The 17724-nt window shown below is 34.1% G+C and overlaps 1 protein-coding gene across 2 annotated transcripts in view; it reads left to right on the top strand.

Moving 5' to 3' along the window:
* FNDC3A (fibronectin type III domain containing 3A) overlaps positions 1-17724 on the top strand; it is a 172576-nt gene that overhangs the window by 43019 nt on the left and 111833 nt on the right. For both annotated transcript variants that reach the window (XM_055335945.1, XM_055335946.1), the window contains exon 3: positions 14377-14452. In XM_055335945.1, coding sequence (XP_055191920.1) covers positions 14377-14452 — 76 coding nt within the window. The remainder of the gene's footprint in view (positions 1-14376; positions 14453-17724) is intronic.

Below are 17724 nucleotides of genomic sequence, written 5' to 3'. Positions count from 1 at the left end.
AAAACCACAGTGAGATGCCACTTCAAATTCAGTAGAATGGCTAGAATCAAAAAGTCAGATAGTAACAAGTGTTGACAAGGATGTGGAAAAATTGAAATCTTCTTACACTGCTGGTGGGAATGTAAACTGGGACTCCACTTTGGAGAATAGTCTGGCAGTTATTCATTCAATTAATCTTAGTTACTATATGACCTAGCAGTTCTATTCCTAGGCATATACTCAAGAGAAATAAAAACACATGTCCATGTAAAAACTTGTACACCATTATTCATTCATAATAGCCAAAAGGTGGAAACAATCCAAATGTCCATCAACAGATGAATTGATAAATAAAATGTGATATATTTATACAATGAAATGTTATTTGGCCCTAAACTGAAATGAAGTAATACTTCAGTACATCAACTGTTTGGATGAACCTCAAAAGCTTTAGGCTAAGTAAAAGAAGCCTGTCACAAAAGTCAATAAAAATTTCTTCAAGATGATGAATAAGTTTTTAAATTTACTCTGGTGATGGTTATACAACTCTGTACTAGAAACCACTGAATTATGTCTGTCAAAGGGTAAATTTTATGGTATATAAGTTATCTCAAAAATATTAGAAATATATTTAAACTCATCTTCATATTTTAGGTATGTGTATATCTAATATAGATATGATTGCTAGTAATCCAGAAGTAAATTACTATTTTTTGAAGTAAATTATTACTATAAGACTGTTAAATCTTTGATAAATCTCTTAAGTCTATTTAAGAATTAAAGCATTGATAGGCAAATAATTTCTAACTGTATATTAAATTATCTGCATAGTGACACTGTCTACTCCCTTAGAGATATGTATCTACATATAGTATTTATAAACTATAGATAGACTGACAGAGATCCAAGAGTAAAGATCCAAGAGTAAAACTAAATAACATAACCAAAACTATAGCTTTAAAATGTATTTGGAAATAGCATACTCTTAAATTCCAACTTTTCAACTAATTTTAGATGATCCAGAAACAGATGCTACTGCAGCTCTTTGTTAATTTAGTTGCTGTGGTAACCTGATACATTCATGTACAACAGGAAGCTAATTGTACATTGGCCAATTTGTTAGAAAGCAAGGTTTGAGGTAGGTATTGATGAGTATACAGATAATTGATTGTATCTTTAACATCCCACCTCTACATGTATATTTTCACCACAAGCTAAAAAATTCTCTAAAATGCTTCCTAGAATGGTGTTTGAAAAGGTTGATTTACTAGACTAAGGACAATCTGAGGTCCAACTTTGCAAAGATTATGTTAATATTTAGTATTGGAACAAATTGGAACACCTAGAATAGAAACTGTTGACTCTTTAAGAGCAGCCTTTGGTAGTTATAATAGCAGCGGATGAATGAGAAAATTAAAGAGAATGTAACAAGGCTAAATCCTAAGGTTTTAAAAGTGGCTTTAGTGCTTATCTAGATGAGCATGTTTATGCTTTACCACTTCAATTAGATTTTATATTTTATACTTGAAACATATGTATTTATATGTTAAGGCAGTAAAGTCATGATACTTTAAAAAAATACAGATTCTGATATAGAATAAAAGCAACAAACTTGGGGTGCCTGCGTGGCTCAGTCAGAAGAACATATGAATCATGGTCTTGGAGTCATGAGTTCAAGCCTCACATTGGGTGTAGAGGTCACTAAAAAATAAACTTAGAAAAATAACAACTGTTTTTTAAAGAGCTACAAACTTTTGGCTTTATGGTAAACTTAAAATTACTGACTGTGTTTGCCCTAAAATAATTTTATTAAATCTGTAGTTAACAGTATTTTTTAAAAAAAACTCTGCTTTAAATGAAAAAAATCTTACAACTCTGTAGTTAAAACTATTAGGAGACTAATATTTTAAATACGTAAATTATATATAAATGAAATTATTTTAGCCTATAGCTTCCTTTATTCTTTTAGTATTTACCATTAAGTTAAAATTTATGGAGTCTTTGTGACTTCTGTGTATTACTAGTAAGTCTTTATAATTTGAATATAGAATTCCAGTTTGACTCCATAGAATGAACAAAGTACACTCTTTGTGAAATTATAACTGGAAATTTTCAGAAGGTATATTAGGAAAAATGAAAGCTATATAGACTATTGTAAGATACTTGAAAGAAACATAACTCTTTTGCAAGCACTATTAGCATTCATCTTTAAAGAGTATTCTCAGTAATCATATTTTAATTTGTTAATATTTTGAAATGACTATATTTTACACATGTATACTTTTTATGTAATTTATTGTGTTTGTTATCCATATAACATTGTCATCGTAAAACTTTTGAAATTTCAAATTACTTCAGCAACTTCTTTTGACTTGGTCCTGTTGTGTTGTAAGATCTTATGAGTTCAATACTTCTTATTGTTTTAATTCTAAAACTCAGTATAAAAACTTGAGTGTTTGAGTTTTAATGGACATAATGGATTGATTTCAGTATATTGATGCAATTCATGTAAGAAAATGTGTTCTGTGAGGAGACTGTCAGCATTTAAGGTAAACTTTATAAACTTTATTTTGAAAAGTAGTTCCTTTCCAAATGTAGACAGTTCATACTGGGAGTATTTATGTTGAAGGAATGTATGTTATTGTTTCGGTATAATCAATATGAAGATCTATGCATATTTTAAACTCAGTCCTAAAATGACTAAGTGATAAGCGTGAAAATACCTTAACAAAGTACAACACACAATTTTAGCTAATGATGTTATATTTATCCCCTTGGGTAATCTTGGTAGCTTGGGCTTACTTTGTATTTTCTTTAATAGCATAATTGACACACAGCGTTGCACTAGTTTCAGGTGTACAACACAGTGTGATTCAACAACTTTTATTTGTTATACTATCTCGGACTTAACTTTGAATGCCAGTTTTTTAAGAATAGTAGAAAGATTAAAAATATATGGACATGCAAACCCAAATAATGACATCTGGAAATTTGAATCAACAGTGATAGTCTATTTTAAGTTTGTATACTTTTTCTTTAGAATACTTTTATTTAATATGGAAAAATTTTAAATATGACCTTTTAATAGAACTGGCTTTAGAAACTCAAGTTTTAATTTTTGCCAGCCTTCACATATATGTTCAGTGGGATACATGGTACGCTTGTGCACATATAATCCTTTATACTAGGCTTAATAAGAAAAGATATATCTCTTTACAAGCCATTCTGAAGTAGAGGGAGAGACCACTCATTAGCTTCATATGTAGATACAGAGATGTCTATATGTGTGTATGTACACACACCTGTATATATATATACTATATATATGTATATATGTGTGTGTATATATATAATGTATATATATGTATATATATAATATACATAATGTGCATACATTGTCCATATATTTTATGTATGTATGTATGTATGTATTTTTATGTATGAGACATTACCTCATGTTTTTAACCATTGCCAGGAAATGAAATATTCCACATAATCTAGATGATTAATTAGGATTCTCTTTGTGTACTGGAATTAAAGGAAATACTTGTTATTTTTGAGGTTCTGCTGTATGTCAGGCACTGGAGTTTTACATAAAGTGTTTCTCTTAAAATTTTCTTTTTAAAGATTTTATTTATTCATGAGACAGAGAGAGAGAGAGAGAGAGAGAGAGAGAGAGAGAAGAAGAGACACAGGCAGAGGGAGAAGCAGGCTCCATGCAGGGAGCCCGACGTGGGACTCGATTCCGGGTCTCCAGGATCACACCCTGGGCTGAAGGCGGCACTAAACTGCTGAGCCACCGGGGCTGCCCTAAAGTGTTTCTCTTAATCCTTCAAAAGCACTGCAATTTAGAAAAGAAGGCACTAAGGTTCACAGAGTTTAAATAATTTGCCTAAAAAACCACACATTTATTTAGTTATAAAGTAGAATTTGAATATAGAAGTGCCTGATTGTATATCTCTGTTTTCTGTCACAGTACCTTTATTTCTAAAAAGCAGTTATGAAGACAAATGAGCCTAAACAGAAAACAAAATTACAAATATTTTCTAATTATCACATATATTATACCTTCTACTCTTCTTAGTATTATAATTGTACTGTCTCATAGATTCATCCTTGTACCCCCAAGTCCACAAACTAACATATACTAGGTACTCATTAATTATTTACCAAATAAATGAATTAAGTGGGTGGATGGTTGACAGATCTCAATTGTCTGTATGGTAATGTCAGGTGTATATTCTTAATTAGGTTTGCAAGTTACTATCCTTCGTAAGACTAAAAACTAAACTCAATTCAGTAATTTGATAATTGTCCTTTTATTTCCAAACATCAGTCTTAGACTTTTGCTGAAATACGTTACATCAGCCAGTGTATCTACAGATTGACAGAATTTAGTGAAATGCAAATAAAGCTTGATTCAAAGGTCTTACAATCAAGTCAGTTTAATGACACTTTGTAAGTAATTCAGACTTTTTTTGTGAATTGATAGTATATTTAGCTGAAAAGTATTTCTCCACTTAATTTCCTGGGAAAGTCGGATAATGATTTCAAATTTAGACATAATAAGATTGAGGTGCCTACAATTTATCAAGACAAATTCATAAAAGTAGTTTGAAAAGTAATTTTGGAACTTGGCAAAATCTAGCATGGTACTGACTAATATGGTAGCCATTAACCACTAATTTAAATTAATTAAAAGTATTTAAGATTACAAATTCAGTATCATTTTCACTAGACACATTTTAAATGCTCAGTAGCACTTGTGTACACGCAGAGGCCATATGTGTAGCCACATGTAGCCAGGGGCTAGCATACCAGACAGCACATAGGACATTTCCATCATTACAGAAAGTTTGTATCAGCTAGCCCTGGTCTCAAAGCCAGAGGAAAAGATTAGGAGTTATTTAGTTAGAGATGGACAGAGCTGTTCATTCACCAAACATTTGTTCAACTTCTATGACCTCTATAACTATAAAAATAAATAGATCAAAGTCTTAGGAAGGGCTCATGTAGTGGAGGTGACAGCATGTAAACGATGAATACGGTCATATGCCAAGTGTCATACTGAGATGTGCAAAGTACCAGGCGTCTTATTACAGGAATAACTTAACTCTGCTTCTGGGCATCAGCATCCTGAAGGCATAGGTAGAGTTGCCTGAAGAAGCCATTTCTGTTTATAGACCTAAGTCCTCAAGGACAGAGAGAGTCATTCTAGGAAGACATTAGTCAGCAGAAACTTAGGTCTGAATCAGGTGTCTTGCTCGAGAGTAGTCAGTAAGTCGCAGACCAGGAGATGAAAGAGAAGCCATTGACCGTGGAACCCTGAGTTGAGAGTATAGCAGGTTGGTAACTGGAAAGCTGCAGGGTCTGTACAAGAGGAATGGAAAGAGACAGGCAGTTGCCAGACTAGTTCAGGAGAAGTCTCTTAAACATTGTTTTGTGGGCATATTGCCTGTCTTACGTGTAAATTGACCAAGTTCTTCTAGGCTGAGGGCAAGTCCTTAAAACTGACAGTTGTACACTGTCAAAAATACTTGTAAGAACTACACCTTGGTGCTTACAGTAACAATATTCAACATGTACAGATAGTGCTTATCGTATGTCATTTACTGTCTTAGGCACTTTGACATATATTACTTCACTTAGTCATCAAAACAACCCTGTGAATATTGGGTTAATTTGGAAGCCTTCAGTCATGGATTGGGAAATTACATTGGCTAAAGATATGTTAACTATTATTCAAGGGTACAAGGCCCAAAGGATTTTCCCTTTTATTATTACTCTCAACCTCATTAAGTTGGCACTGTTGAGCAAGCATGAAGAAGCAGCTGAATTAAAAACAAACAAACAAACAAACAAACCAGGAAAAGGATTAGGCATTATAGAGAATTTTTCTCCTGTACTTCCTATAATCCGGGGTTTGCTGTTTTGTGTTGAATTGTATGTTCCTTAGCCTTCCCCGAAAATCATATGTTCCAGTACTTCAGAATATGACTATATTTAGAGATAAGGTCTTTAAAGAGGTAGTTAAGGTAAAATGCGGTCATTAGGGCAGGCCTTCATCCAATAGAATTCTCCCTTTTACCAATGTCCTTCTAATAAGAGGATATAAGAACAAATATACCTAGAGGGAAGACTATGTGAAAACACAGGAAGAATGTAGCCATCTGCAAGCCAAAGTGAGAGCCTTCAGAAGGCTGTTACACCTGATCTTGAACTTCTAGCCTCTAGAACTATGAGAGAACAAATTTCAGTTTAAGCCCTGTTCCCTCCCAGTTTGTGGTACTTTGTTACTGCAGTTAACCACACTAAGATGATCACCAAGATAATACATTTGTAAATATTGGAAAGCATTAATATATGTTTGACTTTTGGGCTGATTTTTTTCTCTGTCTACTAAATCCTCTACTGGATTTCAGAAATAGAATTGTGAGGTCCTTTGTTCTTCTCAGACCTGACAGTGTCAGTCTTAATCTACAATGAAGAATGCAATTGCGCGTCCTTTGGGGTAGAGAGTTGAAGATTAAATTATACATGCAAGATTGATTCCATCCATAAACATTCTTTATTTTTTTAGTGATTATATTTGGTTTTATAGATCATTTTTTATGAAAATAGAGGTGAACATTTTCATAAATTAATACATCCTTAAATATTTTATATTAGGTATATATTCTTCAAAATAAACAATTTATAAATTGTTGGAGTTTTAGAGAAACAAACTTAAAAAATACTCCTAAATTCAGAACGTTAAATGTGTGTTAACTACACAGAAGAAATCACTTATGACACCTTAGGAGTTTTTCTGTTTTTTCCTTTAGAGATTATAGAATATTAGTACCAAACTTACTATTTTTTATTTTTTACGTAAGCTTTACACCTAACATGGGACTCGAATTTATGACCCCAAGATTAAGAATTTCATGCTCTCCCATCAGAGCCAGCCAGGCACCCCGCCAACCTTTATCTTTTACTGAATCCTTATCCTTTAGGTTTTAAAGTAGTGATACTTTCTGGAGTAATAAATAATAGCATGGTTTTCCTGATGGCCATCTTAGCAATTTATGAGTAATTACATTAGAAAGACTGATTATTTCCCTGGGATTCAAGCTAAGGAGAAAATCCCAGACTCTTCATCCTCTGCAGACAGAATAAATATCTATACAGTATTTTGAAATGTTCCCAGGGTGGTTGTAAGTTGTCTTTCCTCTCATCTAGTGCACATCATTTCATCTAGTACACGTTATTGGTGCTATGGAGCAGGTGTAAGATTGCTATTTTTGTTACTCTCATTTTACACATAAAGAACTTAGACTGACAGCAATTAGGTAAAATTAAAACAAACAGATGATGGGGTTATGTATTACCTTTGAAATGGGAAAGAATATTTTCAAAGTTGTATTTAGCAATGAAATTATTAGTAACAGTTGAAATTTAAAATAGCAAGATATAATCTATACCTACGTTTTTCTGTTTTTAAAATATTACTAACTAAGGGCACCTGGGTGGCTCAGTTGGTTAAGCAACTGACTTTTGATTTTGGCCTAGCTCATGATCTCCAAGTGGTGAGATCGAACCTCTGCATCAGGCTCCAGGCTCAGTGGAGAGTTTGCTTGAGATTATCTCCCTTTTCCCTTGCCCCTCCCTCTGTGCTCACTTGCGTCTCTCTCTCACTTTCTTTCAAAAAAGAAAAATCTTTAAAAATAAATAAATAAATAAAAATCACTCACCTATTATTGTGTTTCCTTTAGGATATATGCAGATGTTATTAATAAGTGTTTATTTCTGACATTTAAATAAAGTTTATTTGTATGGACAAAGTATCAATAAATAAATTTTGGGCACTTTAATTCATTAGTTCAGATTCCAAGATAGTACCTAAGTGCTATATTTTTTATTATAAATGCTCATTTGAATTTGCCTTGCTCTAAGTGGTTAATTGATGTAAATTGAGTAAATACACTAGCAGTTTACTGTATAATAGAACAGTTGATTGAATGGCTTTGTAAAATGCAGTAGCTTTTTCAATAATATTAATCATCATCTCTTAAGTTTAATTTTTAAAAATAAATCGGGATGGACTAAATAATATCTCAGGTCTCCTTCAGCTCCAACTTTCCTGAACTGTGTGCTCTATTTTTTTTAAGTGTTCATGTCAGATTTGCCATTGTCTAGTGTCTGTGCCCCTTTGTCCTTTTCTTTCCTTCTTCACTCAAGAGACGTCTTTCCTGCTATTCTGCTTTTTTTGAAACTTATTCCCTTCCCTAAGCAAATAATTTTATGTTGAGTCCTTTATAATTTTATTGGTCTTCCATAACTTCTTGTCCAAGCCATTCTATCTTTATTATTATCAAGGAATTTAAGGAAATGTTCTTAGAGATTTTTGTGGTCTTCATTAATGAGTGTACGAGGCATATTTAGACCTTTATTCAGTGACATTCTCATTATACCTTTTTATGTTATGTTTTAATATAACACTTTTGTAGAAATATTTGCATGAATCACCATAGCCTGTTTGTAAGAATAATTTAAAAATCTATATGGTATAGCATTATGTACAATCATTGTCAGTGCTATAATCTGCCCTTTCAGTTAGGTATCTCAGCCAAAACATGTTTCAAGCATGTTTATTATTTAATAAGTAGTGTAAATATTAGTAGAACTGAATATTTAAGTTCAGAATACACTTAACATGTTCACTAGCTCCATATGTCTTTGTTCAGAATACTGGATATTGACCTCTTGGTGAATATTCAGATAATTGCTTTTTTCAACTGTCTATTCACCCACTGTTGACAATGTTAACTCAAGGCAGGCATTAGAAGTTCCCAGCATTTGTCCACATCACTTGGCATCAGGGAAATACAAATCAAAACCACAATGAGATACCACCTCACACCAGTCAGGATGGCTAAAATTAAGAAGTCAGAAAATGACAAATGTTGGAGAGGATATGGAGAAAGGGGAACCCTCTGATACTGTTGGTGGTAATGCAAGCTGTTGCACCACTCTGGAAAACAGTATGGAGGTTCCTCAAGAAGTTAAAAATAGAGCTACCCTACAACCCAGCAGTTGCACTACTCGGTATTTACCCCAAAGATACAAATGTAGTGATCCAAAGAGGCACCTGCCCCCCAATGTTTATAGCAGCAATGTCCATAATAGCCAAACTGTGGAAAGAGTTGAGATGTCCATCCACAGATGAATGGATAAAGAAGATGTGGTCTGTTTATACAGTAGAATATTACGCAGCCATCAGAAAGCATGAATACTTACCATTTACGTCGACATGGATAGAACTGGAGGGTACTATGATTAGAGAGATAAGTCAATCAGAGAAAGACAATTATATTATTTCATTCATATGTGGACAAAAGAGTGCAGAGAATCGTAGGAGAGGGAGGGAAAACTGAATGGAAAGTCATCAGAGAGGGAGAAAAACCATGAGATTCTCTTAACTATAGGAAACAAACTGAGGGCTACTGGAGGGGAGGAGGTAGGTCGAGGAGTGGGGTTAGCTGAGTGATGGGTACATGATGCAATGAACACTAAGCGTTATACGCAACTGATGAATTAATTAAACCCTATATCTGAAACTAATGATGTGGGATGCCTGGGTGACCCAGTGATTGAGCATCTGCTTTTGGCTCAGGGCATGGTCCCAGAGTCCTGGGATCAAGTCCCGCATCAGGCTCCCTCAAAGAGCCTGCTTCTCCTGAAGCCTGTGTCTCTGCCTCTCTCTTTGTGTCTCTCATAAATAAATACATAAAATCTTTTTTACAAAAATGAAACTAATGATGTATTATATGTTGGCTAAATTGAATTTAAATTTTAAAAAACCTGTACAAAGAAATAAAAAAAAAAGGAGGTTCCTAGCATTTGCACTAAAGGATGATAAAGGACAACTGGCTGGCTGATATATTGTATCAATAGAGTCTTGTGAACATGGTACCAAATCTATTATTAGGAATGTAATAAGAGGTGAGAGAAACTGATTAGGGAAGAGAAACATATTTGAGTATATTTTACAAAGAGTGTAGTAAAATTATCAGGGCTAAACTCTGATTTCTTAAAGGGGTTAATGATTGAAGAACTGGCAGTGCATTTGAGAGAAGTATAAACCTAAGAGCACAATGATTTGTTTCTGTGATATTTGAAGATATTGAAGAATTTCATTGTTAAAGTCCAATAAAGTAGTAAGTAATCATTTTATGATATTGTATTTGTAAAATTTGCTAAAATACCCCTTTGTAAATCGAAGTGTCCATAATCTGAATCACAAAATGATGGATAATTTACCAGGGGTCCTCACCTGTCACACTTCTAAGAGTTACTTTGTTTATAAGATTTCTGTGGTCACTAAATCAGATGATATACGTTAAGCTGTGCTATTATTATGATTATGCAATTTTGTGACAATATTTTATCTCAGGTAGAATAAGTGCTTTATCATTCATAGTTCTTTCTCCTTACCACATTGTAGTATTGTTTGTAATAAGGTTATAGAAAATTTGCAGTATTTGTGCAGATGAGTATAAAGTGACATAGGAATACAGATAATTTGAAGGTACATGAATTCTGCATTTGAAGCTGGACAAAATCTCTTTTTTTTTTTTTAAAGATTTTGTTTATTCATGAGAGACAGAGAGAGAGAGTGTCAAAGACATAGGCAGAGGGAGAAGCAGGCTCCCTGAGGGGAGCCCAATGTAGGACTCAATCCCAGGACCCCAGGAACATGCCCTGAGCCTAAGGCAGATGCTCAACCACTGAGCCACCTGGGCGTCCCATGGACAACATCTCTTGATCAGTTGTCAGAAACCTAGGAGCATGCTTAGAATTCAGGCATGCATCTTTATTACAAAGAGTAGGCTTGGTTTGATCTGTGATGTTGGAGATAGTGAAGTGATTTTCAACAATCTGTGTGTGTGTGTGTGTGTGTGTGTGTGTATAAATTTCTCCTAATCAACCCACGTTTTTTTAGACTTTTAAAAATAATTTTCTTAATTGGTATTAGTGGCATAATTGAATCCTATAACTTTCTCTGCAATAACATGAAGGCAGATATTTTTGTCGATTTTGGTTGCTACTTAGAGTATACCCATTACCTAGAACAGAGCCTCACTTGGAATAAGACCTCAATAAATATTTGTCAAATGAATGAATAAATTCCACGTAACTTCTAGTTCTCACTGCTCATTTAATTCATTGAACATGATGTTTATTGAAAACCTATTAGGAGCCACGCTCTAATATTTAGTATTAGATACTAAATTAGTATTAGATATTGACTTGTCTTACTAAATTAGTATAGTATTTAGTAAGACAAGTCAAAATGTTGGCTTTGAGGAAGCTTTTGTTTAGTGGAATAGAAACTGCTCAGCAAACCAAGTAACTGCACAAAATAATTTCAGATAGTGACAAGTGCTAGGTAAAAAATAAAATAGATTGATATGGCAGAAAGTATGTGAACATACCCTAGATTTGATGGTCAGGGAAAGTTTTTCTGAAGAGATGACATTTGAGATAATGGAATAATATGGAGCTAGCCCCCTAAATAAAACCTATGTAGAGATAACTTCCTAATCGGAGAAGGACAAACAGTGTATGTTCTCATTCATTTGGGGAATATGAATAATAGTGAAAGGGAATATAAGGGAAGGGAGAAGAAATGTGTGGGAAATATCAGAAAGGGAGACAGAACATAAAGACTCCTAACTCTGGGAAACGAACTAGGGGTGGTGGAAGGGGAGGAGGGCGGGGGGTGGGGGTGAATGGGTGATGGGCACTGAGGGGGACACTTGACGAAATGAGCACTGGGTGTTATTCTGTATATTGGTAAATTGAACACCAATAAAAATTAATTTATAAAAAAAAAGAGATAACTTCCTAGATTTTCTAAAATGCATTTTAAAGCCATCCTCTTGCATAATCTCCCAAGGTTCAAGAATCTCCGTTGGGGGAAAAAAGTCCCCCAGCCAGAAAATGTGACTAAATTACTTTTTCCTATTGAATTTTTTTCTCTTGGTTATCCTTCTCTCTGATTTCTGTGGAAGCTATTTTCTTACCCTCTAGTGTTTCTTGTATTAATTCATTATTTGTTTTTTTTTTTCCTTAACTCTGCCTTTTCATACTTACTTGGATATTTATTAATTTTCAGTCTTTTCTGTAGAAGTATTTAAAGGTATATATGTTTCTTGATAAATACAATTTTGCCTAAATTCCAGGGTTTTAACTGAAAATGTTCTAGTTACATTTCACTGCTGTTTATTTTCTATTTTTTGTTATGATTTCTTCCTGAACCCACAAATTACTAAAGACTTTTAAAACTTGAAAATATATTTTTAAATTACTGATTCTAGTTTAATTGTGTATGGAGTACATGCAATATTGATTCTTTGAAATTTGTTAAGACTTGATTTATGGTGTTCTCTATAGTCCATTCTTTTCATTTTCATGTCAGTTCCATATGTGCTTGAAAAGAATATATATTTTCTAATTATTAGATGCAATATTCTTTACATGGCCATTAAACCAAAATTATTGATGGTGTTGCTAAGATCTTCCATATCCTTGATGACTATTGTCTACTTGTTCTGTTTATCACTGAGAAAGGTATTAAAATAGACCACCAAAATTGTGGGTTTGGCATTTTCTCTCTGACTTTTTTGCTTTTTTAAAGATTTTATTTATTCATCTGAGAAGAGCGAGACAGAAAAAGAGCATAAGCAGGGTGAGGGGCAGTGAAAGAGGGAGAAGTAGACTCCCCACTAAGTGGAGCCAGACCATGGGGCTCAATCCCGGGACTCCCAGATAACAACCTTAGCCACCCAGGCACCCCCCTCTGTAACTTTTTTAAATCTAATTTTATTTTCTCTCTTTTTAATATGCAAGCTTAGTCCATCTATATTTATTTTATTAATATATTTGGATTATTTCTAACAATTTATTTTGTGTTTTCCATTCACCCTACTTTTCTTCTTACCTACTTCCCTTGAAGTGTAAGGGTCTTTCAGTCTGCCTGAAATATTAACCAAGGAGGTGAAAGATCTCTACACTGAAAACTACAAAACATTAATGAAAGAAATCAAAGAAGACACAAATAAATGGAAAGGTTTGAGAATTGGAAGAATTAGTGTTGTTAAAATAACCATACTACCTAGATTCGCTGCGATCCCTATCAAAATTCCAATGGCATTTTTTATAGAAGAAAAAACACTCTGAAAATGTATATGGAACCACAAAAGACCCTTGAATATCCAAAGCAATCCTGAAAAAGAAGAACGAAGTGGCAGCGTCACACTTCCTGATTTCAGGCTGTATTATAAAGCTGTAGTAATCAAACAGTATGATTCTGGCACAGAAACAGAAACATAGACCAGTGGAAGAGAATCAAGAGCCCAGAAGTAAACCCATACATTTATGGTCAGCTAACATATGACAAGGGAGCCAAGAACAATGCAGAAAAAACAGTCTCTTCAATAAATGGTGCTGGGACAATTGTATATTCACATGTAAAATAATGAAAATAGACCCTTACCTTAAGCACCACTCACAAAAATTAACTGGAAATGGATCAAAGAGGAGAAAACTACATACAAATTGCTGACTTTGACATTGTTTATAATAATGGAAAAAATTGAAAGCTACCTAAATTCCTTACATTAAGAGAATGGTTAAGTAGTTTATGGTATGGTCATTTGATGAAGTACTTGGAGTGATTAATAGCATGGAAAAGTCTTTTTTTTTTTTTAATATTAAACTTCAAAAGATACCAAATTGGAGACCTTATATGTATGTTTAAGGGGGGAAATAAAGTCTATACATAGGGAACAAGATAGGAAATTTATCAAAATGTTAACAGTGTTTAACATAGGATAAAAGGACTTCAGATGTTTTTTCCAGTTTTCTGTTTTTCAGATGTGCTAAATCTAGAATGTATGACCTATATAATGAAAACTACTTAAAAAGGTGGGATTAATTTAACATAATTTGAAATGTCCTACTAATTCAGGTATGCTCATCTCAAGTTCTACTTATCAGTTTATTCTTTATCTTTAAAAAATGAATCCTTAGCAACTATTGAACCAAATATTCTGTGGTTTGACTCCATCTTTGTTTCAGAGTAAAGCTGATTAACTTTCCAGTAAAAGTGTGTCACTGTATTTTTTTATTCCCTTACTTTTGGCTTAAGTCTGACCTCCACAAAAGTAAAGTAATACTTTTTTAACAAATATGTAAAATATGTGTTCCTTCCTATTTTCATAAGGTTATATAGCTCAAATTTGTTCTCCTAGCAACATTTAGTATTTTGTTATACTGATTTGCCCTATTTTGATTGTTATTATTTGCTCTATTTTACTGTTTTGTTTTAATACTTCTTTCTTTCATTTTAAGGTTATTCTGGTACAAGTTAACCCAGGAGAGGCATTTACAATAAGAAGAGAAGATGGACAGTTTCAGTGCATTACAGGTAAGAATACTAATTTGTTATCCTTTGAGATGATAAAAATTTATGATACATAAAAGATTAAATGCTTATGATTTTTCTTCCTTTCTTTCTCACTACCACCCCCACACCTACACACAAACTCTGAATACCTTACAACTTGATTATTCCAATAGCATCCTAATTAGTCTCTTTTCCCTGGTTTCTTAATTAATCTTACATTCCCCTTCTCAAAAATCTATGGTGAATCCAGTTCAGGTTCCTTAGTCTTTTTAAAAAAAATTATTGTATCTTTTTAGTCTTGCTTTCACTTTCCCTTTAATACTGTGTCCCTTTATCTTGCTAAGTTGGCTCAGTCACTGTCTTGAACTGTCTTGTACTTTTTGTACTATTCTTATCTAGAATCTGCCCTTATCTTAACCATCCCTACCCTATCCAAATCCTACCACTGCTTCAAGACTGCATTCAGATTTTATCTGTAAAAGAATTTTTGTAATGTCAATAGCCACCCCACCACCACCACATTTATGACAAACAAAAATGTTTCCAGATACTACCATATGTCCTTTGGGAGTAAAAGCACCCACAGTGAAGAACTACCACCCTATGTAAAAAGATCACTGACTTTGGTATTAGAAAACCTGGGTTTAGCGGATCCCTGGGTGGCTCAGCGGTTTAGCGCCTGCCTTTGGCCCAGGGCGCAATCCTGGAGTCCCGGGATCCAGTCCCACGTCGTCGGGCTCCCAGCATGGAGCCTGCTTCTCCCTCCTCCTGTGTCTCTCTCTCTCTCTATGTCTATTTATTTATTTATAAATCAATCAATCAATCAATCAATCAATCTTAAAAAAAAAAAAAAAGAAAAAGAAAACCTGGGCTTAAATCCCAACTCTGCTAACTTACTAGTTAGAACTTTTACTTGTTATTTAGCCTCTATCAGGTACATTTCTCATCAGTAAAATTCCTTTCCTTATGAATAGTATTACATGTCTTAGGATGATTGTGAGGGTTAACTAATATGCATGTCAAGGACTCCAAACCCAACCTGGCACAAACAGTGCACTCAGCAAATGGTGGTGGTGGATGCTGTAGTGGTGTTTAATAGAAAGTGACCGTTACATCCTGTGAAACCCCTAACTAATTATTGTGCCATTCATTTAACAAGTAACTCTGTGCTTTCTTGTAGTATTTGTTCTAGTTATATTTTTTAAGCTATTTGAATTTTGTATGCTTAACTTGAAATGTTTATTCAGTCTCCAACTAAGTCATAAGCACTTTGAGGGCAGATACCATTTCTTTTTTTTTTTTTAATTTTTTTTTAATTTTTATTTATTTATGATAGTCACAGAGAGAGAGAGAGAGAGAGAGAGAAAGAGAGAGAGAGGCAGAGACATAGGCAGAGGGAGAAGCAGGCTCCATGCACCGGGAGCCCGATGTGGGATTCGATCCCGGGTCTCCAGGATCGTGCCCTGGGCCAAAGGCAGGCGCCAAACTGCTGCGCCACCCTGGGATCCCGCAGATACCATTTCTTAAATTTCTTTGGTATCCCTTTTAGTTCTTGGCCTTCCACATTTTGGGTACCTAATAGTTGTTGCTTTAATTTGAAAAGAGCATGTTACAGCAGCCCGGATGGCTCAGAGGTTTAGCGCTACCTTCAGCCCAGGGTGTGATCCTGGAGACCCTGATAGAGTCCCACGTCAGACTCCCTGCATGGAGCCTGCTTCTCCCTCTACCTGTGTCTCTGCCTCTCTCTCCCACTCTCTCTCTCTCCCGCTCTCTCTCTCTCTTTCTCTCTCTCTGTGTGTCTCTCATGAGTAAATAAATAAAATCTTTAAAAAAAAAAAAAAGAGCATGTTAGAAGTAGAGTGATCGTGTGCTTTATCATCCAAACTGTGATACTTCTGAGAGTGAAAGAGGATCTTGACAACTATTCTGAAACAACTGTTATCAGACCAAGATTGTCCCAGGTAAACCAGGATTTATGGTACCCCTCCATCTTACTTGGATAGTCTAATCTATTCAATCAAAGGAGCAATAGGCTTTAGTCCTTCCAGAGGAGTAATTAGCTCAGTAATTAAAACTAAAACTTTTAGTCTGCCATCCAAATCTTATATGCCTTCCATTCTCTAAGTCAATTTAAATCTTCTGTGTATCAATTAAGGTAACTTCACACACAAATAGGAAGAGTCCACATATTATGAGCTTAAAAGAAACTGGTAGTAGAATTTAGAAGCAATATAGTAAACTTTGCCTATCTTTACTTGCTAATTAGGTTTTTATAAACTAATTTCATTTTTATACTGGATATCTTTTAGAATGTAAGTTTCTAATAGAGCATACATACATCTTAGGTTTATTTGTACATTTCTTCAAAATCTTTTCAATAAATACTGTTTATGATGGAAGCATTTTAACTAACATTGGTCTTTTCAAACACATCTGCAAATGAGGATACTCATTACTGTTATAGTATGACTTAAAATACAAAAATCATTAATTGCAGTTGCATAACCAGACTTCGAGTTTTAAATAACTTCTATTTTAAAAAGTTAATTTGTAACTATAATTTGTGAATCTCTTCACTTATAAAATCAATTAAACTGATTTTTATGTAGTAATTATCCCGTCAGGATCAAAAAAGACTAATTTACAATATGCCTATAGTATTAACAGTCTCTTAGTAGTAGGAACTGACTACCATATGAAGTTATTTTTAAGCAGGGACACATTTCTCTGCTTTAGTAGGAAAGGGAGATTCCTCTTTGTATTACAGATTTTAAGAGTGGAGACTTTTAAAAAATTCCTGGGCAGTTTTTAAAAACACAGGATAGCATAAGGATAAAGGGAACCTGAAAGAAAGTAAAAAACTCCCCTTTTTATGTTTTTGTGGTTTGTTTTTTTAATTAAAAGCCGGGATGAAGGTGGAAGAGGTATTAGTGAACAGGGGACTGGGGTAAAGTTTTTGTAAAGACCAGTGTGCCCTCCCTCCAAACAAGAGAAGACAGGACGAGAAAAGACTAATGACTCCTGGAGCTCATTTTCTCCTTTTCTTTTCCTGTGCTATCACTAGTTTCTGTTATGTGGCAGATATCTTCCTGAACTAGTTCTAGAGCTAGGTAAAAGGTGACCGTAGAAATAGAAGCAGAAGCAGAAGATAAAAAAGAGAAAATCTTAAGGGAGGAAAATCATAAGCCAGTGAAGCTCAGAGTAAAATAGGACCCTTTACTCTAATGCTATCAAGTTAGGAAAACTTTTCTCTTCACAGCCACTAGACCAAGAAAACCTCTACAGTAAAACCT

This window comes from Nyctereutes procyonoides, unplaced genomic scaffold, assembly GCF_905146905.1.
Source record: "Nyctereutes procyonoides isolate TBG_1078 unplaced genomic scaffold, NYPRO_anot_genome, whole genome shotgun sequence".
In the NCBI taxonomy this organism is placed as follows: Eukaryota; Metazoa; Chordata; class Mammalia; order Carnivora; family Canidae; genus Nyctereutes; species Nyctereutes procyonoides.
This window is presented reverse-complemented; position numbering and strand designations above follow the sequence as displayed.